The 24,909-nt window shown below is 42.1% G+C and overlaps 2 protein-coding genes across 5 annotated transcripts; one reads left to right on the forward strand and one right to left on the reverse strand.

The window, feature by feature from the left end:
- The first annotated feature begins 1,463 nt into the window (after window positions 1-1,463).
- Window positions 1,464-14,843, forward strand: ube2o (ubiquitin-conjugating enzyme E2O). Of its 4 annotated transcripts, none has more exons than XM_085912505.1 (23): window positions 1,464-2,012; window positions 4,566-4,625; window positions 4,851-4,961; window positions 5,196-5,293; window positions 5,360-5,423; window positions 5,635-5,778; window positions 5,919-6,028; window positions 6,098-6,248; window positions 6,360-6,426; window positions 6,898-7,054; window positions 7,417-7,572; window positions 7,717-7,871; window positions 8,071-8,183; window positions 8,313-8,441; window positions 8,851-8,940; window positions 9,024-9,336; window positions 9,652-9,998; window positions 10,100-10,280; window positions 10,379-10,515; window positions 10,630-10,833; window positions 10,928-10,985; window positions 11,484-12,225; window positions 12,925-14,843. In XM_085912505.1, exons 1-23 carry the CDS (start codon window positions 1,470-1,472, stop codon window positions 12,932-12,934), a joined length of 4,140 nt encoding a protein of 1,379 aa, XP_085768631.1. In that variant the 5' UTR covers window positions 1,464-1,469; the 3' UTR covers window positions 12,935-14,843. The 4 variants fall into 4 exon arrangements, with proteins under 4 accessions (XP_085768631.1, XP_085768633.1, XP_085768630.1 ...); XM_085912507.1 differs by having other exon boundaries at window positions 1,466-2,012; window positions 6,369-6,426; XM_085912504.1 differs by having other exon boundaries at window positions 1,467-2,012; window positions 9,649-9,998.
- Window positions 14,844-15,645: 802 nt separating this feature from the next.
- On the reverse strand, window positions 15,646-24,088 carry LOC147056897 (sphingosine kinase 1-like). The gene is made up of 5 exons (XM_085912459.1): window positions 23,598-24,088; window positions 19,424-19,573; window positions 17,469-17,563; window positions 17,139-17,254; window positions 15,646-17,049 (listed from the first exon to the last, which is right to left on the reverse strand). Exons 1-5 carry the CDS (start codon window positions 24,007-24,009, stop codon window positions 16,212-16,214), a joined length of 1,611 nt encoding a protein of 536 aa, XP_085768585.1. The 5' UTR covers window positions 24,010-24,088; the 3' UTR covers window positions 15,646-16,211.
- Between the last annotated feature and the right edge of the window lie 821 nt (window positions 24,089-24,909).

Consider the following 24,909-nt stretch of genomic DNA (forward strand, 5'->3'; position numbering starts at 1 on the left):
TGTATCCTCTTAGTGCAACTTTATGGTGGCTGTACTGGTATACCCTTTCAAGTCAAAGTCAAAGTTTGCTTTATAGTCAATTTCTTCACGTCAAGACACACAAAGAGATCAAAATTTCGTTTCCTACTATCCCACGGTGACAAGACATATATATATATATATATATATATATATATATATATATATATATATATATATATATATATATATATATATATATATATATATATACATATATACACACACACACACACACACACACACACACACACACACACACACACACACACACACACACACACACACAAACAAAACATTCAAGTAAACAACACAAAAAGTAAAAACAAGAAGCCACATACAACGAATAAATAAGAGCAATGAATAAATAATAAATACACAAATAAATAAGAGGAGCAAACAGTGCTACAGTGCGACAATTCAGCATACGAGAAGCGCGACAGTCTTCTGAATGATTTTTTTGTCTATATGTACCCTACGAATGAAAATGAATGGATGAATGCAGATTCAGCACCATGTATAAATAAGTACGATATAGGCAAATGTATAGTGGTGCTACATGGCTGTGTAAAATAAGGTATGCAGTAAGTGCTGCAATACTACAGAAACAAGATTAAGTAGTTGGGAGTTTTGCCAGCTTTCTGGTGATTTTCCATTTTTGCTGCTCCTTATCCCTTTAAGTCGATCTCAGTTTTTTCTCACTTTTTTATCCAGATATACTGTATTAGAGGATTAGACCTGTGGGATGTATAAGAATTTATTGTTTGTCATCTTTCAGACTTAAACAAACTATTTTAAGAATTTGAAGAACCGACATTACACTTCAGACAAAATTTGTATGTTGTGATTTTTAAACAAATCAAAAATAGACATCTATCATGATTTTAATTTGGCAAAATATTGGTCTGGTTTTCACACACCGTCACTTATTACACGAGTCAATTGTTTTTAGCTATAGTCAGTTTTAACCTAAAGTAATGTATGAGTTTATGTTTGATGGAGGATTTCAGTTGTCCAGGCCTGAATTAATTGGAATCTGAAAATAAGTATTTTGGGTGTTATCTTGTCTTATGTATTTCAGATCTAACGTTTTGCTTAATATTGTATTTACTATTGAATAAAAAAAAATCAATTTATCAGTATATTTTTCGTGAATATATTTTGTTTTAATATTTTTTTATCATGTTCCTATTTACAAAAAACAAACAAATCACCTATATAACGAGAGAAATGCAAACAGAAATATCAAGTCAATAAATACATTTTAATTAACACGTGTCATTTAAAAACTAAAAAGTAGTCAGAAATATGAATACATTACACAAACAATAAAATATAGTTGAATAAACTTTACAAAGTATTTGTATATTTCGTTGCATCCCTTCGCTCACTCACTCCATTGCAAAACAAGCACTTGTCTGACATCTATCGACGAGAGACAGCACAACGAGATGACGCTCTCTCGTTACGCAAGTTACGCTATTTACGGAGCTTGCGTGTCGCTACGTCAACTCGTGCCTTCTCGTGCTTCCAGGTTGCACAGTCTAGTCCTAGCGCTCCAGCATCACTCCCTGACAACAGCAGCGATGGCGGAGCCCGCAGCACACGATTCGACGGACACAGCCCAGCCTCCATCCCAGACCCCGGGCCTTTCCCTCGCGGCAAGTCCGGATTCCGAGCCGCTATCTATGGCCCTGTCTCCCACAGCCGACGGGTCTCAGCGGCTTCTCTTCTCCCACGACTTGGTCTCCAGGAAGTATAGAGGGTCTGTCCGGTTTGGCCTCGTACGGATGATTCACGGCGAGGAGGAATTTAACTCCGACTCGGACCTTGATGATGGCGGAGGGAGAGATGGTGGTGGTGGTGATGGAGGAGGAGGAGGAAAAGGCGGCGGAGGTGGACGAGCCCCTTGTGACAGTCGGCCTCTCGGTCGTGGATTTGTCCGTGTCCAGTGGTACCCTGATGGAGGGAAGCAGGACATTGGGGAGTCACAGGTACCACATCATTGCTAAAGTGTAAACAATTGACCCTTGACGGCTTTCTTTGCCTGACACGCTTCCTTAAACTATCCGTGTCGGTATTGGACAAGATTGCGCGTGGACTTGTTTTTCATTCGGTGCGTCTAATAATTCATTTGCTTGAACGCCTTAGCCCAGATGGCTAGCTTGCTAGCGCTCAAAGCATACATGCTAGCTAGCAGCATAGCTCTTAGCCGTAAGTTGCTGAGCTGGTGCTGCTGATCAACATCCCAAAACTAACTGTGCACTGTCTTACATCATGTATGCTATTTCTCTCGTGTATTATGATATGTGTGTGTTTTTTTTTGTGGTGCAGGCGAGCTCATCCTTACGACAGGTGCATGATAATGTCCCTCAGTGACGGGCTCTTTCTAAACTTGGGCTAGCTCCACGGCTGGGTGTAACTGTCACACTGTAACAGATCCCCATGCATATCCTTAGGTGCATTTTGAATGATCTATAAGGGAAAGGATGCTTCATGACATTCCACTAACCTCAGCCACAGGGCACATATAATATAAACAAAGAGAGAATTTGTGAGGAAGCAGACATGCTTATCACAAGTTCATTGTGTTTCTCAGTCAAATAGATACATTTCCTTTCATCTATAAAGAAAATTGTGAAAGGAAATTGCATAATGGCAAATCAGTAAAAAGAAGGAACCGCCTCAACTTGGCTTTGATGGATGCAACCAGTTTGTATCTTACTCGACTTGTTCTTACAGCTGACCTGGTCCCAAACTTCGTTTTTTTCAGTGATCATGGGGAACATTCCTTTCTGCATGTATGTCGCATTGCTTTCATGTAAACCTATTGTCAAAGGATACAGCCCTAAAACAAAGACTGATCTGGAAAGCGTGTACTTGTTTCAAAAGAGACGTACGGGACTGGCCTAGAAGAAGTCTATTTCAGTCATTGTCTCACTTTGTCCCCGCGTGCCTTTTTAGCCTGCATCGTGAGTCATGTTCTGTTGTTTATCAGCCTTTACCAAATCTCAAATCAGAACACAATGTACACTGATTTTTACCAAGAAAGAACATTTAGGCTGTGCTTGCTGTGACACCACTCAAAGACTGCTGTTTTTTTTTAATTTATTTATTTTTAACCCCACGGGTGTGCCGGTCCTTGATGACTGCCTATCCCAGCAGTCATCGGGCAGCAGGCAGGGGACAGACACCCTGAACTGGTTTGCAGGGGATACAGAGACAAGCACTTGCACCTATGGGCAATTTGGAGTGCACAGTCAGCCTACCATGCATGTTTTTGGAATGTTCCTGGAGGGGAGAACATGCAAACTCCACACAGGATCATGCTTACAAATACTTCTGTCTTGAGTCTAGCTTCCACTACTACGCCTTTCTTGACACTTTCTTAAAGCTCTCCTTCTCATCTTCATCTCATCAGTTCTCACTCCACCTTTTCCCAGCTGGGAAATGTTGACCTCATATGCTGCTGAATGGATGCGTGCCCTGCCTTGGGATAATGGATCTCATTTGATCTCTTGCTTCCATTCTTATCCGCAGTCTCGGCCCTGCCCATTAAGAGACAGACGACTCTCCACCGCGTGCACGCACAAACACAAATGCATACTTACAACCACCATTTTCTTTTTCTCCCCCCCCTCTAATGTGTTTCTTGATTTGTCGCTCTCTCTTTCTGTTCTTTCTGAATCTCCCACTTAATGGCCTGCCCAAATGTCTGCTCCGTGCCGCATTTGTTCATCTTCAGTTTCTTTGCCACCACACCCTTATCCTCCTCCTGTCTCTGTCTGATCGATGGACTTCTTCCGCCCTTCTATGTTTTTTTTGTTTTTACTTTACATTGTCTTGCCTTACATAGAAAGGTTATGAATGGCCTCTATATTAGGCACTGGTTCTTTTATTCCATTGTTTTGTCTAGCTGGTTTAGTAGTTCTTAGAACTGTGTGTCAATCAATAGCCTGCCTTCACTCAGCCCTGTCTTGTGGCAGCTACAAGAAGCTATCAGGGTGTCATTGTAATTGATAATGTACTTGTTTTTTGTTACACCGACAATCATTAGCTTCGATTCCTACAGGAATTGTGTCTTTGCGAACCTTTTTGTGTGTGGTGAAAACAATATTGTGCATCAGTGGAAGAATAGCGTACCTTCAACAATGCTTAGGCTGTGCACACCTATTCAACCATCTTGTACTACGTTTTTAAAAGAGTTTCTTTTAGTATGTACTGTTGTATAATATATTTGTTTGACACCCCACCCCCCCAACATAGTTATTTCTTTTCAATTTATGCAATAGGTTATAGATTAAAATGTGTGCTTTATCAGATGAATCTACTTATCCTAAGTATACCGTGCAACCTACTGATAAACTTTATTTGAAGATTTGTATGTAAAGGAACCTGATGACCTATTTTATTCTAAGGAGTGTCAGAATGAAGCTTCTCTTTCACATTTAGTCACTCTTTTAGAATGATATTGCAGAATAATAATAAAAATGGCACAAAAATGTTTGAAAGATTCTGGATGTTAACATTTTTTTTCCCCACCACAGCTGTTGCTTGAAGATCGATCCATCGTGATCCGAGACATTGTTCGACGCAATAATTCAAATGTAAGACCAACACACAAATGCATCTGTTTTTTTATTTAAAGATGTCCAAATGTAACATACAAAGCTATGTTCTGGGGCTGCATTGCTAAAGGCTCAGAATTCCAATGAATCGGATGTTGAGTAAAAATAAAAATAGAGCCTTCATTACTTTTTTTTTTTAATTGGAGGAAAAAATGTGTTCAGGCACATCATAGTAACTTTTGTTGTCTCTCTCTCATCATACAGGACAGCCAGTGTGGCATTGTGACCAACGTGGACATTGAGTGTGCAGTGAAACTGGTGGGCACAAACTGTGTACTGTATCCTGTCAACAGCAAAGAGCTACAGCATATTTGGGTAATCATTCACATTTATCACCAAGAAACTAGCATGCAATTAAATATGCGAATCGAACCAGTCAAGAGCCTCTTGCTCTCTCCTAGTAATCTATACTTTTTTTGGTTTTTAAACTTTTGTGTCATTGTGCTAAATGGTACCAGTAGCATAACAAAATTCAATTGCTTCGATTGATTTAAATTGTCTGTTATGTTTCGAGATAATTTATTGTTTGTTGTTTTATTTCCTCCCCAGTCTTTCATGTACGGTGACTACATAGCTTATGACTTTTGGCTTGGGAAAGTCTACGACTTTACCAATCATATTATTCTCAAGCTCTCCAATGGAGCCAGGTAAGCTAATTTGAGTTTCATTGAGTGTGCGATTGTGTCAACTGAAATCTTCTGGTTTTCTTCCAGATGTTCCATGAGCGTGGAGGATGGCGCCAAGCTGTACGACGTCAGTCCTCATGTTTGTGATCCGGTATGGAATTGATGCTCTCGTGACGTACTGTGGAAATCTAAGACACATGGCAGATTTATGATTTAACAACATAATAGATATTCATTTCCTCAAATTTGGCTGTTGTGTCAATTTATGAGCAGCCCTGCCTGACAGTCTCTTGGTTGTTTAATTATTGAAATATAATGTGCTGGTTTTGTCTGCTGCGGCAACATTGACTGTTGTTTTTCAGGGTCTGTTCTTAGATGAGGAATATGGGTTCTATCCAGGCCAGGTCCTGATTGGTCCTTCTAAAGTCTTCTCTAATGTCCAGTGGCTGTCAGGTGTCAAACCTGTCCTCTGTAGGAATTGCAAGTTCAGGGCGGTGGTGGAGGAGGTAAAGGAAATCTTTGCTTGTTTCATGCAGGTTAGATGGAAAATGAAGCTACCATTCATTTTCAATAATATCAGTGTGTTTCGGAGCAAAATGTAAATACTGTGAGGCTACAGTTGGAATTATTAATGTGATCTATTCAGGTCAAGGTCTCTGAGCTGAAGGTTACGTGGATCACCAAAAGCTTCTCCCCCAAAGGTTCTGATAGCATCTATCCTCCTCCCTGCACGATCACACAGGAGAACCTCTGCAGGTTGGTCCCCCAACATCACTTCAACATTTCTTGTTCTGTGTGTAATGTTGCTCTTTTCACTGCGTTTAGGGTGAGGCGCCTGGGCTACTATGACCACACCCAGAGGCAGCTTGGAGACAGGGGGCTCTATGTATTCCCTGCTAATGGGGATGCCACACGCATCACATTTGAAGGACCTGAAGGGAATCCGGTTCCGCAAGAGGACCCTGTTGTCCGAAAGGTCTCGATTACATGAGGCATCTTTGATAATTAGCTTGAAATTACCTTGTTACCAAGTCATAAGTAAAACTGTCCCAGTGAGATTCATTTGTGCATATGTGCGTGTGTGTATGTGTTGCAGTTGAAAAGATTTTTCAAGAAAGATTCTGGCAAGAAGACAGAGAAGGCTGATACGCAAGGTGCCAAACAATACTGTATTCTGATGAACAAACTGTGCAGTCCCATTTTCGTTACGCACATAAAGTCCTTATTCATTTGTCATGGGTAGAAAATGAAAGATGTTCTCACATCACCCCTCACGTATCTGGGAAATAAATGTATTGATGCCGTAACAAAGAGTGTTAAATTCTAGTGAAAGCCGCAGTTTGTCAGACAGAATCTCCACAAATTGAAGCCCTGAGCTGAGGGAATAGTTTGGTGATAAGTCATGCTGAAGTGCAGCACAGTCTGCCATATTCCAGGAAAACAAATGAAGATGTTAATTTATTCCCTCACTGCACACAGAAAAGTAACCCATCCAATTGTTTTTGATATGATGAAACGGATTGACTTGCCATTTTTTGTTCATTACTGTGTTCTTTTTATTCCTATTAAAAAAAAACACATTAGTTTAGAATTGCAAATGTATTGAACTTTTCATTTGTCAACAGGCGACCACAAATTGGAACAGACAGACGCCTCCCATCACGATAATAACTGCCCTAACAATCCAAAACCGCCTGACCACCAGAAGACTCGCAACGCTCCTGCTGAACACGGCGAGCACGATGCTGATGACGAGGCAGCAGAAGACACGGACGACACTAGGTATGGCAATTACCATTTAGCTGAGATGTGTTGTGCACCACATGAGTGAGTTTTTGAAAAGCAAGCTTTTCACACATTTCTGTGAATTAGTTTTGTTGATTTGACAGATCTTTGGTTGAATTCTTGTGAATAAATTTTTTTAATTCTAAAAAAAATCCCCATCTAGAATTAATTGGTACATACTCGTGTTTGTAACATAAAATGCATTTGTTAGGAAAAAATATTCGTATTTAATGACAAAACCTCTTTACCATTATTTTCCTTATCTGCAGTACCAACCACTATTGCATTTGTTAAATCTTTTACTGGATAGAGCGAATGGGGAAGAAAAAAAAACCTTACTCTTTCTACCTGTTTTGTAGTTCTCTGACATCATCGGCCAGCTCCACAACATCTTCACAAAGCGGCGGTCTAGGTACCAACCGGAAGAAGAGCATCCCACTATCGATACGTAATCTGAAGAGGAAACACAAGAGGAAGAGGACCAAGTTCTCTCGCGAGTTCAAACCAGGAGACAGGTGGGATGTAGCATAGTCACATTATGTTTGGGCCACCTTGAGTGTTGCGCATTGGATTTATTTCTAGATGACGCAAATATGTAGTATTATGATATTTTTCACAGTAATATAATTTTGGTTCACAAAATGTGTGTGTATGCATAGTGTGGCTGTGGAAGTTGTATCTACCAAGACCACAGCTGATGTGATGTGGAAGGATGGACGTGTGGAGAAAAGCATACGATCAAATGACCTCATCCCTATTCAGCACCTAGACGGCCATGAGTTTTGCCCTGGCGACTTTGTTGTGGACAAACGACGTAAGCCTATTGCAAAGTCATATATCGAAGCTGTTTGTTTTTGGACACATGATCATTAACCAGATTTTTTTTCTTCAGTATTTAATTTACCTTTGTTTTACCTCTGTTTTCTATCATGTTTATTTAAGTCATTGCAATTAGAGGTTTATATTTTCTATGACAGTAAGAGGTCTAAGATGTCAATGTTTTCCCCCCATAGCCCAAGCCCTCCAGGACTCGGGCGTGTACGGTGTAATCCAGTCTGGTGACCACAAGGGCAGGACATGTGTCGTTAAGTGGATAAAACTCAATGCCACCGGTGATGACGTGGAGGTCAGTCAGGAAGCCAGAGCACAGAGTTAAACAATTGAAATCATTTTACCCGTCATGGATGTTGAGGAATATTGTTGAGTCTATTACCGGTAGTATAATTTATCTTTCTCTCCCTCTCCTGGCCTCCAGGTTATTGGTGTGGAGGAAGATGTCAGCGTGTACGACATAGCAGACCATCCAGATTTCCACTTCCGTACCACTGACATTGTCATAAGAATATGGAACTCAGAAGTCGGCGAGAATGACTGTGAAAATGAGGTACGGTGTGTTGAAATTTTGAAATTGCGTTTGTGCCGTGCTACTAATTATTCTTACTATTTATGATATTAAACATATGGCCATCAATGATGTCTGCTAGCCAGAAGCTGAGCTAACTGTATTTGTGTACGCTTGTTAATCTCGTTTTAATATGGCCATCAATGACATCTGCTAGCCAGAAGCTAAACTAATTTTGTGTACGCTTGTTAATGTTGTTTTAATATGTTCTACTTTCACATAAAATGACAAGAAGGGCCTGATGGCTTTGTCACTTTTTCTGCATGTGAATCTTTCAGATGTGAAACTTGTAATCTAGTTATATCATATGCTTTGTTTTATTCCTTTTGTTGTGCTAACATCCTCCCATGCTTTTGTCTTACGATTTGGTTTGACATCTCCCCACTCTCAGACATCAGTCGGCCAGGTGTCCAGAGTGGATGTGAGCAGCAAGGTAGAGGTGGTGTGGGCGGACAACTCCATCACTATCGTCCTCCCCCAGGTGCCGTAAACCCCAATCAATAAAACGACAATAATGAACGCTATTGCCATCATAGTTGCTGAAACTCTTTCAATCCCACACAGCATCTTTACTGCGTGGAGTCCGATATCGAGGAGACGGACTACGACTCGGCCGACGAGACAAGCAGCCTCCTGTCTACCGAAGAGTGGGAGGACGAAAGCGACAGCTGGGAGACGGATAACGGCCTCACCACAGAGGACGACAGCCACGTCGACAGTATGGATGTCACGGAGACGGTGACCCCCACATCCTGCTACTCCACATTCATCATTCCGCCTCAAGAAGGGGACAAAGTCGGGGTCACCAGTCCCACCAAAGCAGTTGGTGGAAAGGAGGGCGAAGCGTTGGTAGTGGCGAGTTCAGCTTCTGGAGGAGGTGAGGGCTTATTTTGACTTTTGCTTCTTGACACAGAAGAAAAGGTTACATTTGTTCTGAGAGTCATTCATCCATTTATTCATTCTCTGACACGCTTATCCTCATGAGGGTTGTGGGTGTGCTGGGTGAGGAGTCACAGTAGTACTTACTATGCTGTGTTCGGATTTGTTGAATTGCAGAGTTGCTGATGATTGACGTACTAATTGATTCACCTATTGGTGTCAACAGTAAATGACACAGAATAGTACATCTGGGTGGAAATGAGAATTTCTGTGACATTTTAAATAAAATGTGCATTTTGTCGCACTTCAGCAGGCGCTGTCAACGGAGCCGAGAAGCCGGGTAAAGACTGCACCTCTCGAGGCTTCCGGGAGTTGAAGGAAGCCTTGAGGATCCTGGAGAGCCTCAAGAACATGACTGTGGAGCAGCTTTGGACCGGCCTCTCGCCGACGTCCCCCACCTCGGTCGCCCCGGCTTCGGCAACTCACGTTGCAAGCCCGGCGCCGCCCTCAGCCACCGAAAAACCCAACAAGGAGAAGCGCTTCCTTGATGACATCAAGAAGCTGCAGGAGAACTTGAGAAAGACGCTGGACAATGTGGCCATTGTGGAGGAGGAGAAAATGGAGGCTGTCGTAGAAGCCGGCGGGGTTGCGGGTACAAAGGTATCTTCGGAGAGTCCTCGAGTCAGTCATCTGTGTCGATTTGATTTCTCTTCCTCTTGGGAATTTTGTTGTGTCCTTCTTTCTGTTTACGTACTATTCAGGCTGAGAAACCCGCAGAGGAGAAGACACACCAGGAGCCACAGACTCCGGTGGCTGGTCAGGAATGGCCCAGTGACTTTCTGAGTGACACACCTGTACTGTGCCAACAGAGTGGCGGCAGACCTGGTGTCACCTTTACCAGTGCCAAGGGTGAAGTGTTCTCTGTGTTGGATTGGGCGCCAGGTAAATATATATATATATATATATATTTTTTTTTTTAGTTCTTTGTTATACTTCTACTATCTCTCCTCCAGTTGTTTAAATTCTTCATGTTTGCACAGAAACGCACTCCTTTCACAAAATGGAATTTCAGCCAGCCGAGGCCAAGAAGTTCTTCAGCACCGTAAGAAAGGAAATGGCTCTGCTAGCGACGTCACTGCCAGACGGCATCATGGTCAAAACCTTTGAAGATCGCATGGTGGGTTTGCAAGTCTGAAATACATACATATTATATATACAACATAAATAATAGTGTTTAATAAGCTAAATGATTCCTGTTCATTTTGCATTTTTGTGTCTTTCTCCCACACAGGACCTCTTTTCGGCTCTGATCAAGGGGCCAAATCGCACGCCTTATGAGGACGGCTTGTTCCTGTTTGACATCCAGCTGCCTAACATTTATCCGTCCCTGCCGCCTCTTTTCCGTTACCTGTCTCAGTGCAGCGGCCGCCTCAATCCCAATCTCTACAACAACGGCAAGGTCTGTGTCAGTCTGCTTGGCACCTGGATCGGCAAGGTAAATGGCTGCTACGTGTTGGTCATTTCAATCTTTTAGGAATTTCTGGAGACAAAAAAATGTCAGCCGTGTCCTTCATTTGTTTCATCAACAGGGCACAGAGAGATGGACCAGTAAATCCAGCCTGCTGCAAGTCCTCATCTCCATACAAGGTGAGCACATCCATCCATCCTCAGCCGCTTGTCCCGTTCAGGGTCATGGTTGAGCTGGAAAAATATCCCAACGCACTTTGGGTAAGAAGTACTCTAGCTACCTCATGATACGATTATAATTCCGAGAACCACATTTTGATTACCCATTAAAGATGCATTTCTATTTTTCCAGTTGTGTCTGTGGACTTAATAATATTATATAGGTAATGAGCCGTATTGCTGTGATTTAATAATAAATAAAATAATCATAATAGATAAAATAATCATAAAAAATACAAATTGAATATGCTTACTACGACTGTCTGAAACAAAAGAGATTTTATTTTTTGAATGTGTTTCTCCCCCACAGTGGAGCTTTTGCGATTTGAAAATTGGATTCTACTTTATCGCGATGTGGAATTGCATTTGATTAATTGTTCAGCCCTACTTACAAACTGTGTCAGGTGGCATGTGAGTGCCACGGTCTTATGCTATTCCATCTTTTGCGTCACCCGGCAGGTCTGATCCTGGTCAACGAGCCTTACTACAACGAGGCGGGCTTTGACAGCGACCGCGGCCTCCAGGAAGGTTATGAAAACAGCCGTTGTTACAACGAGATGGCCCTGATCAAAATGGTTCAGTCCATGACGCAACTGCTGCAGAATCCCGTGGAGGTGTTTACGCAGGAGATCCGGGAGCACTTTGTCTCCAACGGCTGGCGCCTGGTCCACCGCCTGGAAATATGGCTGGAGCTTCATGATGCAGCCGATAGGGGCCACGCTTCACACGCGGCCTCCAGGGCTCATCATGCCAAACCGTCTTGCACTGAGGCTGCAGAGGAGCAGGCGGTTCCGGTCGTGGCCCACGGCACCCCCAGGAAGGCGGGAGACAGTATTATAGAGGAGGAGCCAGAGGAAGCGGGACTCAGTCCGTCCACTACGTCCACCTTTCAGCAGGAGAGTGGCCAGATTTCAGACCGCGATGGCTCCCGAGGGTTTGCCGACCACAAGGGTGCTCCCTCGGTTACGTCGGAACCGGTTTCCGCCGCCGCTGGCGACGGAGGTTTCGGCCAGCCGGTGGTGCGACCCAAGAAACGGAGAAAGAGCTATCGTAGCTTCCTCCCCGAGGGCAGCGGCTACCCGGACATCGGCTTCCCTCTCTTCCCACTCTCAAAAGGCTTCGTAAAGAGTGTCCGCTGCGTGCTGCTGCAGTATCGAGCCGCGCTGGAGGCGGCATCCATCCCCGAGCGTGCTAAGGATGAGTAAGTGCCTCCTCACGCCTCAGCACTGTCTGCGCCGCTTTTCTACGTTTCTTTCCATCGAGCTGCAAAGGAGCTTTTTACCACTGAGATTGCAGTTGGAGACCCAAAGTGAAATTGATGTCATCATCATCATCAAAACAATTGATCAAAACGGAAACATTTCATGGTTGCTAAATTAATTATAATGAACTAAAAATGTATGATTTGTCATCACAGAAATTGGTTTGGTGCTCACTCACAATAAAACATGGATAAAAAGTTCAATTATTTTTCATCCCCATCTGTTTCTCACCAATATTAGCGTCCGTGCATGCATCTCTCTTTGAGAAACAGACATGCATCGAAAACATTATGCAAATTTTATTTTGATGATTAGACATATTTATTTCTTACATGTTTAAGTCAGTCAGTCAGTAAGCACCAAAAACACATTTTTATCAGCTACCAGTGCACAGTGCCATAAAAAAGGCATTTGCACTCTTCTCAAATTCTTACTGTATCAGATGAAAAAAAATATGAATATAAAAATGATTATATTTTTAAAAAAAGAAAAAAGGGGGGGGGGTGCTAATATGTAAATCCCAGCACGTGGAACCGCAACTACGCAAGGGTTTATTGTAGTTCACCTTTTTTTTTTCTGATCTGCTTGTTTCCTTTTGCGGGTGCCACCTAATCTCCTGTCTTTTTGTTCTCCTTCAGTGACACATAAAGATACAAAAGGACCTCAACTGCAATGCGTTACAGAAAACCCCATCTGCACTCGAAGCAGGTGAATGTTTCCCCCCCCCCCCCCCCCCCAACCCCCTTTTGTCAGTGGTGGAGATTGAAAACAATGTAAAGAACAGTGCCAAGGCCCTGATGACCACCCCGCGTTTCAATTTTGCTTGAAAAGCTCACAACCTGTTGAGAAAGACCACCGGGTTCCTGTTTAAAGCCCCGTTCTGCTGCCATTTTGTAGCACCGCTGATGCCATCAGTGGACCAACTTGCACTGATGTCTCCATCCAAATGTGTCAAGCAAGCATATGGGAATGCTTTTTATTTCTCTCTCACTCCCCCCCCTCCTCCTCAAACAAAACCACCCTGTTTTTTTCTGCCAAATTTTGCCAACACACAAAATATACAGGATTTCATCAAACTGCCAACAGCTTGTTAAAGCGTTTATTTCCTATATTACAGTGGTACCTTGACTTACAAATTGTATGACCTCACAACATCCGCTCAGCATTCAGCGTCACACTTTGTTGACGTATGGATCAATTGAGCAAATATCAGCTCAGTCAACAGAACAAATTCAACTCGTAAGCCAAGGTACCACCGTATTACCCAAAACGGAATTTTGTGCTTTTGAAGTTCATTTTAAATCCAGCCTTTATCCCTCTAGTCTACCTGAATCACGACATGCACACACGTACTGTACAATGATCACGTCCATTCCATTGTCTCATCAAAATGTTGCCTTACTTGAAAAGAATCTTGTACAGAGCTGCTTGTTTGGTTGTTGTTGCAGTGTTAATCTCCCCATTGTTCCCTCATCTCTCCTCACTGCATGAATGGCACCAAACTATACTTCTGATTGTTCCTCCCTGGCCACGTGCGACTGGTTTAAAAATCAAGTCAGTATAGCAATTTCCCACCAGCTCTCCTTTCTGGTTTTTATTTTGCCAGGTTGATGCTGTACTTTACTGTGAATGAAAGTGATACACTTGTGCTTCCTAGGGAGAGCAGAGCAGTCTTTGTTTACATTTTTTTGGTTTTGTTAAAACAACTTCATACATATCTTTTCTTTTTTTTTTTCTTCGGACTAAGAAGATGCTGTAAGCTTTCTGTGTTATGCTTGTAAGCTTTCTGTGTGCTGTTGAACTAATATGATGACAAGACCTGGGAGTTTTTTTTTTATAAAGTTGGGAATGACAATTTGTCACACACACACACACACACACACACACACACACACACACACACACACACACACACACACACACACACACACACACACACACACAGTTCTGTGCTGGTTCAGGCTTTCTTGACATTCCTCCATGATTGTTTTGCTGCCTCTAATGCTACAGAGAAAGATGTTCTGTTCACTGTAGCGTGGAGCCTGATTGCTCTACTCTCTCCTTTCCTTCACGCTGCTGTCTGTAAATGTCAGCCATCTTCTTACATCAAGTGCAAACAAGCTCCTGCCTGAAATTGATGCCATTGCTTGTGAAGTTGTCAAAAAGCTGATCAAGCACGTTGCTTTTTAACTATATTCTTTGTATATCTTCTCCCACACAAGCCAAAGCATGTAATATTTTGCTTTATAATTTGCCTTTCTGGCAGGCAACACAGACTTGACTGTACCATGTCATCTCCACAGTGGCCTGTTTTATTTATAAATATATATATATACTATATATATATATATAGATAGATACATAAAGAGTTGAAGTTATGATTTGTAGCCTGATTCCCGGATGTCATACGGATGTCATGGATATATTAACTCAAAGAGATGTGCAGATGCTTGGGCAATATGTACAAAATGATTTCATTGTTTTTTTGGTTGTTTTTTTAAATTGCATTTGTTGAGACAGATGTATAACATATTAAAATTTGCAAGCATTATCATAATGATGTTTCTATTGTTTATTTGGATCCCCACTGTGCTACTGGGAAGTTGAGGAGACGACCAAGAATTGTACATACATGTGATTCAGCACGATTGTGAGGTCAAGACCTGAGTTAAATACTAAATTTAAATTATTATTAAATAATAATTTAAATAAATTTAATAAAAAGTTAAAAGAATGGCTATTCCAAAAGGAGTAGCCCCTATGAGAAATTACTCACCAAGACTTTCTGAAGTAGCCTTTTATTTGTCAATCATAACATCAAACATTAAATTGCCAACTACAGACATTTGCCTCCTGGGAAAATAGAGCTCTCTAGATTTGATAAAAGGAATCATCATCCCTCTACAAAAATCAAACTAAATAGCCCAGAACCAGCAAGAAATGGAAGATTGTTATGAGCCTAAGTTACATATAAATCACACGCACTGACCTGCAGCAACAATGCAGAATGCGTATATGCGTGCTTGTGTATGCCTGAGTAAGCAAATGAATGAAAGAGTTTACCTTAACATTCCCAAATGGTCATTTTAGGCATACATCAGGAATAATAATACATCAGGAATATTAATATTCTGATACATCAGGAATATTAATATTCTGATAATCACTCATTGGGAGCACCAACCTGCTCCAACCAGCAGGTGGCAAAATAGTCAAGTTTAAAAGGTTAAAGGTTAAAAAAAGAGTCGTGTGTCTGTGCATATATATATATATATATATATATATATATATATATATATATATATATATATATATATATATATATATATATATATATATATATATATATATATATATATATAAAAAAATTCTCTTCTCATGAGTACATCTTTGTTTTATGAGTCCACCTTTGAATGTGTTGAAATGAAATAAATACGCCTCCCTCTCCTCTCAGGACACTGCTAATGCTCTTAAAGCACCTCTTGCGGCAACTAGATAGTGTGTGTGTGTCTCTTAAGAGGAGACCACTGCTGTCTTCATGCAGCAATTAACAAGTCAATACATATAAAAAGCCTCCCACGCCCATTCGTCGCATCAGGCTCATGATGACACGATTGGAAAGGAATTGCAACCCAACCGTGTGCTCATGAGATCTTTGGAATAAAATAAAACAGACAAACGCCACAATTAACAGTCCATGTTACAATCATTAGCGCATTATTAAGGACACGGTGGTGAGGATTGTTCATATGTGATTTTGATTCTATTATTCCCTTGTTAGTCTCTATTGGCATTTGAGAAAGAGAAAACAATAACCCTGCTTAACCAGAGTTAAATATTTTGTAGTGTGACAGTAGCATGATGGAAGTTGGATTATAATATGCCTTAATATGATGTGTGTCTTTGTGTGTGTTTCAAGTGTACATCAACTGATGAGTCTCGCGAGGCCCCGGTGCACCTCTGCTTGCACCGGCCCATATTCCACCACCTCTCCATCCACCGTTATAATCCCTTTGGGAGAATAGGGCTCCATCCTGAGCGCCCGCACCTTGGTGTGCACCAGATGAGCACAGCTGGAGGCTACATGCGCACCCTTCTCCATGGCCAGGAAGAGTCGAAGCAGCGCGGCACGGGATATTCCAGCTTTGACGTAAAACAGATGAATGACTCCATCGTCCAAAGTGGCATCCGGTGCGGCCAGCAGGTCCTCGGCCAAGTGGGATTGGTACATGGCGAGTACCAGTACAAAGTCTTCTTCGGGTACCACCGTCCAGCTCCCGGGGAGAGGCTCATCCAGCCGGGGGAGTACCGAATCCCACAATCCTGTCTGAGTGTTGCTGGAGCTCTGTGAATGCTCAAATCTTGCCTTGAGCGAGTTGTTGGAGTGACAGGAGTTGTGAAAAGAGTTCCACGCGGGAAAGTCTCTGGAGAGATGCAAGGGGGCGCTGTGATGGTTGCTCAGTCTGGATCCCACCAGGTTGCGGTCTTCCGCTACGGGTAGGTAGGCCAACTTGCCCTTGTAGACGCGAAGAGAGGCCAACCTCACCAGGGTACCCAGGGTGAAGCGAGCCGCCCCCACGTGGCGATACTTCTCGCTCTCAACGTCCACGTCGGCCACAAAGCCCCACGCCAGCGAGAGGAAGGAGAAGAGACGGGTCCCAGAGAAGAGGTGGACTGAGACCAAATCCATGCGGGACACCACACCTTTACACAGTAGGAAGCCACAGCTGATCAGGAGCTCTTCACTAGACACCAATGAAGCACTGAGGGAAAAATCCAAGTCAAGAATCAAAAAGATAGGCCAGGTGTATCCTTAGCAGTCATTGTGAGTTTTGCACTTTGTGTGACCCACCCTGCGTAGTGATGTATGGATGCAGCCAAGGCGTTGCCCGAGCCGCCGGGAAGTATACCAAGCGGGGTGCGAATAGCCTCCTCCCAGTCTGATCTGTCCAGGAGACCGTTTATCACCTAATACACACAAAAGAAAAAAAAGGTCACTGAGTATTTTAGAATAAAGAAATGTAAACTACATTTTTATTTTATTTCATTGACACAACGCTTTTTCAATTTTCGTTTTTTTTTTTTTAAGTTACATTGTTACATCTATGCACCAAATTGCACATTTAATTCAGATATGATTTAAAACATCTTACTTTTAGCTTTGCAGCACATATTTTGTTACCTCAAACAGAAGACCGTCTCCTGACATGATGACAAGAGCGTCCCACTGGGAAAGGTCAGCCTCCCTCACTAGGTCGCGGGCATGGTTCTGACGTTCTGGAAAAACACAAGTACAGCAAGTGATGTCTCCCCTTCTGCCCATTTATGTAGAAAAAGTCCTTTTTATTTTATGGCTGACGTTTTAATTGACAAACAAGACTCAAGTTGAGGACAAATTCAATTGAAGACAACCATATGCTGAAACCCTTAATGGGCTTCTATTTACGACACCAGCGGCGGATGTGAAGTATTGCCACCCGGAAAGTTTCAGCGCTAATGTGCTGATTGTGCATCCTTCATTAGAGGCAGGAGGCACCAGATGAATGTGCGTGCTGCAGCAGGTTTAATAGCTGCAGTGCTCCACCACCTCAGGAACAGCAGGTGATGACTCTGATTCACACCAACCGCTCTGATAGCTTAATCAGATGCCAAGGGACAACTGCTGCAAATATAATTTCATTTCTACGAATTCAAATTCTCACTGTGTTGCTCTCATACAAGTCAGAACATGCAGAAGCACAGTACATACATAACTTTGGACAGGAAGGCTAACTTAAGTAGTTGGTATATTGTGATAGATTTGTACAGTAGGTAGTCTGATGTTGCCATGGTAACCACAGAGATATAATTGTCCTAAGGACAATAATCTAAAGCAACTGCAAACTGGATTTGAAGGGGGTATTTTAGGGAAAACGCGTTCTGGAAACACCACAGAGATAGATTGTTGACTTTTGCACAACAGTTTTGCGTTTTTCTTCGAGCACAATGGGAGGACAAGCATGGAGCTGTCCTATTCTTAATGCTGTCTGACAGATCTCCTTGGGTACTTGTGCAGTAACGGAGAGCAAACATCCTTACTGACACACTCCTGGGACTGACCAAGACATGCTTACTCACCCCTCCATGAGTTGTCTCATATGCGTCAGAACTAACCAAATCATTACTGGGGTAGCATCCAGATTAAAACCAGAGATTAAAGTGGCTCGAAATATTGGACTTGAATAGATTGTAAACAAATTTCATTGTCTTTAATCATACACTTTAGGTTTAAATCCTAAAGTATTTCCTCCGAAAGTATTTCCTTCAGGATTAATGTGACTAAAAGTGCAAACCCCCCCAAAATTTTTTATTTCCCTATAGTAATTAATACACAGTTTTGTTCTCTTATTTATTTCCCTATAGTAATTAATACACAGTTTTGTTCTCTTATTTATTTCCCTATAGTAATTAATACACAGTTTTGTTCTCTTTCCTCACTGGTTGAATTAGTGTCACACTAGTTCATCATAAATCTGTGCGCTACATAATCATCACTAGCCCGTATGGAGGCTTATGATGAATGAAAAAAAAAAAAAACATCAAATCATGGTGAAAGGGGATTTTGTGTGTATCATCTTTCTGTCTTTATCCATACAGTATGTGAATGGATCACACACGTTACATCACATCTGAGAGCGCACGTGGGCCAGAGGCAGATGACCAGCATTGTGACAGCATGAAAACATGAGGATTTCATTCAGAGGAGCCGTTTTGAGGCAAGTTTTTTTGTAGAGCTGTGAGGGACACCAAAGAAATGATCAGTGAGAGGTCAACGGGAAAAGAAACGAGTCAGTCAAGTCTGTCGGTGAGCTTGTTTACCAACTTGGAATGACATGAGTGAGTTTGTGATGAAATTCAATTTACAAGAGACATCATATCCCAAGTTTATAATTTAGAGAAATTAAAAAAAAATATTCCAATGTTAAGGAGAGTCTGACTTTTAATCAAATTTATTGGGTTATTGTTGTGTGTGTATAATTAGGAGGGGAAAATTAATTGATTTCATTTGGGGGGGGAAAAAAAGGCTGTAACAAATGGAACAATAGAGCTCCTCTGTCAATGTTGTCACATTTTCTCGACAATGTGTTTCAGACTCACCGGTGATGACCACCGTGTGGAAGACGCCAGCTTCGTTGAGCATCCGCTGGACGTGGTTTTTGTAGAATGCGAGCGCCTGTCCTTTCCCACTCTGTGGATTCACCAGCAGCATCATCCGGCACGGATGTGACGGCTCACTAAGCACTACCCCTGCAAGTATTCAAATACGAACATATGTCTGACTGACAATATAACACTCATTGACAAAAATAACGTGAAACATTGTGAGATCAATGCACATGACCCTGAATGAACTCCAGGGATCCATTATCCATTTAATGTTTGTGTTTTACTTAGAGGTTAAGCGTAGGTATAAAAAGTTGAATTCAGTTCTTAATTCCTGTTTGTGATGCTAAAACACATCTGAATGAGCAAATTATGACAAGGCTGACTTCTTCCGCCACGTATGCTGCCACACATGCAGTTAGAACAACTGAGAATGTTCTTGTGGAATTCGGAGCATGACGAGCGAGCGCTAATAGTGCCACTTTGGTGGCCTTGTGAATGAGGAGGCGTGACTGTTGGCGCCGCCGGCCGTGACCCCGCTCGCTGCCTGTGTGCCCTTGTCGGCCACATTCAAATCCCCGTCCACTTCCTGTGTGCCACTCCTCCCTCCCCAAGACATTCCGGAGTGAATTATCTCCTCGCTTATGTCTGCTCCCAGTTTCCTTCTCCGTCATTAAGTGCAGTGCCACTGTGGCACGGGCCCAAACTGTGACACAACTTGTATATTTATTTTCCCATCATGCGCAAGAAGACCAGATCAGAAGAGTACCCATGGATTTATGACAGAAGATAATGAGTCTGGTTTGTTTGGATAGGAATGGGTGGAGCCCTAATTGCTAATTATGTGCCGTTTTCCACCATCTCCTTTTTTTATACCTTAAATATCAACTTATATTGTCTCCTGTGTTTAAAAATGATAGCAGTCCACATTGTCGGAAAAGTTTGTGCACCAGTTTTCAGCAAGTTTTGCGTCTCCTCTGCTTTCTTCCGATCGAGAGCATGGGAACCGGCCCAAATCTAAATGGAGTAATCACTATATTGAGGTATCCGCCATAGTATTTCCTATGTCCTAATTGAAAAGGGAGGAGAAGCCCATGAGCAGGAAAAGCGATCTTATAATAGCTATCTGGGCACACGCTGTCTGGGAGTCTGAGAATAAACAAGCTAGACTCACCATATTCAGCAACGTTTCTTGAACTCAACATTGTTCAAGACATCATTTGGTATAAAAAACAAAAAACTCTCATGTATTTTCCTGTACCTACCAACAGGTTGAGATTTCCTATATCTGCCTGTTGCTCTTTGGTGACGAGGCCGCTTAAGCCCTGACAAACACCCATTAGGAGGGAATCCAGTTTCCACATTAAAGGGATTAACGGATTAACTTGAATTTAACTGGTGTGGATCTATCCCTTCTGTAATATGACATATAGATCCAATGTAAATCTGCTGAAAACTAAATAGTGGCGTTTTCGAGCCATCTGAAGCTCATTCGGCCTTTCCAAAATCAAGTTGCTGTCGATCTTTTGCAATAATCACCGCAGAACGCTGGCACAATTTCAACTGTACACTTTTGCAAGTTGTGTGAAGATGAAAGAAAACATTTTATTGGTCCCTGAAGGAGACATTTTAATTTCCCGTCACATACAAATGGGTCTACTTCTCAATTATTATTTTTTTGTTAACATGAACAATATTCCATCAAAATCAACAAAATTGATAAAAACCTACCAATTAACTGATGGAACAATTTTATAAATGTTTTGAATATCCTTGCCAGAGCATTTCATTTTTAATGAGCCTTTAAATATACAGGTTTATTGCAGACTGCACCAATGGCCTTCCCACAGCAGCAAATAGATGTCCTTTTCCATTATGTTGCTTATAAAAAAAAAAGTGCCGACTTTGAGGCGCATTTTTGCTGAACCAGACCAAAAGGGTGTGGAGGGGGTGGATGAAGTGGAGACGGCGGAGGAAGAGGAGGACGAGGAGGAGGTGGTGCTGGTGGTTAGCTGGCTGCGGCTCTATTTTAAGAGAGGCTGAGAGTTGACGACATTGAGGTTTGTATCCCAATGCGATAGTGTCGTGTTTAGTTCTTAGGCGAGATGCATACGCCGCAGATGGAACTGATAATTGGAAAGCACGAGCGAGGCTACATTCAGTAGATTCTACCATCTATTTCTTATTTACACACCCAGATTTAGGCACTCATGTGTATCATCTTTTTTTTTTTTATGTATCAAAAAAATTTCTATGGGCTTTTTAGGGCATTAAGAATGGCCTCACACACATATGTGTGCAATCACATATGGCAACCATCTATTATGTGGGTAAAGATATGAAAAGCCACTTGGGGAAGTGGCTATGATCTGGCGCTTTTTTTTTTTTTTCATTTTATTGTCTGCATCAGAAGGGTTTTGACTAACATGGTTCGTGGTGGTTCCTTTCCTGGTAGAACATCTCAGCATGTATGTCAAGATCAGAAGTTTGAGTGTATAACAGAGCACTTAATAATTTAATAACAGCAGCCAGTGAGGTAGGTCTGGAATTTTTGCATCTGTGGTTTCACATTTGAAAGGATATACTGGTTGAGTTTGTATTCTTTGCAAAACATTAGTCTGATAAAGGTTCAAAAAAAGTGATCAGCTTGGTTAGACGGACCTGCTGCTGTATGTCCGCACCAAGTGATTCATATCAGGCCTGTGTGCCTTATGATGATGAATGATTATCTACCTGGTGTTTCCACCTCAGATGTGTTGGTGGAATGCTGACAGCAGTCTCAAAAGTAAACAAACACAACTCCACACAACCGTGGCTACACTCTTGTATTCTCGTCTAATCGTTTTCCCAGCAAGAAAAAAAAAAAGCCCTTAGCGATTGACTCCTTAAGACATCACAAAGATGTCAGTGTTAAAATCAATTCTCACAAGTATCCAGGCTCTCTCATCTAAATTCTGCAGAGAAGGTTAAAGCTGCCGTTTCAGAAGCCTAAAGTGAATGAAGTGGGTGGAGTGCATTGCTCGACAACAAAGACTATTGGGTTTCCCAGGGTACAAAACCTGTCCGATCACTACGGTGCCATGTCGTTTGAGTCTCTCACATTTCTCTCTCACATCTGCTATTTCCTCCTCGTACAATGACAAGATGTATTAAGTTGCAGTAGGTTTTGTAAGAAAAAAAAAAATACATCCCTCCATACTGGCAGATGCTATCTGGGTCACGGTGTGACTGTGATACTCCATGTTCTTTCAGAGAGCTCATTTTAAATGTGAGATACTTTAGCTTATACTAGAGCGCTTATCTATGGCAGTCTTGAGCATTCCACATAGAAGTAATTGTGCGTGTTAATATTTCAGGAATTTAACATCTTGTTCTTTTTATCGTCCAAATTAACTTTGAAGATGAGCAAACAAATACATACGAATACAAGCATTAAAAGAGACATTGAGGTGTCGTAGAGCACTGTAGAAGAAGAGCGGAGCAACGTAGGCAACCTTCACTTTAGGCCCGTTGCCATAGATACAAAGGGCAAATTTTAAGGTTTGATTTGAAGGACGCGTGAATTTGGACATTAGCGTGTGGTCGAGACGCACCGGATGTTATGTCAAGTGGATGACAAATTTGGCCTTAAAAAGACACAGTCTATATTTGGACACAGCAAAACGATCCCACTAGTTTTATTATTGCAGAATGTTTTTTTTTGTTTTGGTGTTGAAATACATTTTCAAACATGGTAACGGTGTTCACACATGCATGTTTTTTTTGGAAAGTAGGAATATAATGGAGCATCCAAACAAAAGCCACAAAAGCGCAGAGAGAACACGCAAAGTTCACATAAAGATTTTTATGGTCTTATGGTTTTTATGGCAAGCAAACAAAGAGGCTCAAGCCATGATTTAAACCCAGTACCCCTCGACTGGGAGGCAGAAGTGTTCTGCACAATTAGTGCTGCCAAGTGTTGCGCCAATTAAAGACTAAATTAGTGCAAGTCACTTACTAGTCATTATATGATCCAGTAGCCTCAAGAATGCAAAGCATGCCAACTATTTTAACTGTCTGACAACTGACAAGAAAATAAAAAAAAAAAAGTTAAAAATGACTTTAACTTTACATCTTTTAAAGGCAATGTGTATGTGGAGGAAAAGTGAGCAAACAGAACCTCTCTTACCATCTCGAAGGTGGTGCCACCGGTTCGAGCGCTCCCGGACGGCGCGCGCCCACTTCTCCGCTTCTTCGAGATTGGCTCGCGGATCTTGGAGCGCAGCGAGACGGAAGCACTGCTCCACTCTCTGCCGCGTGAACCCGGAGCCCATCCAACGCCGCTTAAGCGGGTAAAAATAGGCCGCCAGATAGGCGGCCGGATCTGCGTTATCATCTTCCCGGTACGCACGGCAGCCGACGCAGTCCTTCAGGCTGAGGACCACTCGGTTCCGACCCGCAGGTACCGAGGTGAGGCGCTGGACGAGAAGCTCCTTGTCAGTCAGGCTCACGATGCACCTGACTTTTCGGTTACCTGTGGCCGTGAATTCCCCGTAGAGAGTGTTCATGTTGTGGCCATATTCTGCTCTCCTCAGGTCCATCCTGACCTGGAGGCGGGGGTCCGGGACACAGCGGCGGCCGCACGATCACATCGCAGCGAGACTCGGGAACACTTGGGGACATCTGACAGCTGCCACCGGCCGGACTATCGTCAGCACCAAATGAGTGAATGTTACTACATCTGGTTGTATTTCACAATAAGAGTATTCCATCTGTCAATACTGAAATTTGAACAAAAGGGTCACGCTGCAGTAAACATAACTTTAACCTTACTTTTATCCATCCATCCATTTTCTGTACCGCTTTATACCCACGGGGGTCGCGGGTGTGCTGGAGCCTATCCCAGCTGTCAACGGGCAGTAGGCGGGGGACACCCTGAACCGGTTGCCAGCCAATCGCAGGGCACACAGAGACGAACAACTATCTGCACTCGCACTCACACCTAGGGTCAATTTGGAGTGCTCAATCGGCCTACCAAGCATGTTTTTTGGGGACTTATTTTCAAGAGTTCGACAGACAAGTGTAGGTATTTGGGGTAATTCTCGTCAACTTCACACGTAAACTTATCCATGCCTCACCCGCAACTTTAGTACAGAGTTGTGCGTAAAAGATGTGCTCTAGGTCCCTCTAGCGGTTGTTACATGCAAACGGGTTTTAAAACGTGAAAGTACACGTGTTAGGCCAAACAACTCATCAACACTACAAATCATTCATTCATTCATTTATTCATTCATCAATTTATTTATTTATTTATTTATTTATTTATTTATTTATTTATTTATTTATCCATTTTTTTATTTATTTGAGTTAATGTATTTACATTTTAAATTTTTATCATTTACATTTTAAATGATGATAATTAACTTATATAATGAAACACATTTCTTAATATCAGTTTGATTTCAATATCAGCATCAATTTCAGCAGAGACTGCTGTCTTT

This window comes from Syngnathus leptorhynchus, chromosome 5 (genome assembly GCF_054491065.1).
Source record: "Syngnathus leptorhynchus isolate UIUO chromosome 5, UIUO_Slep, whole genome shotgun sequence".
In the NCBI taxonomy this organism is placed as follows: domain Eukaryota; kingdom Metazoa; phylum Chordata; class Actinopteri; order Syngnathiformes; family Syngnathidae; genus Syngnathus; species Syngnathus leptorhynchus.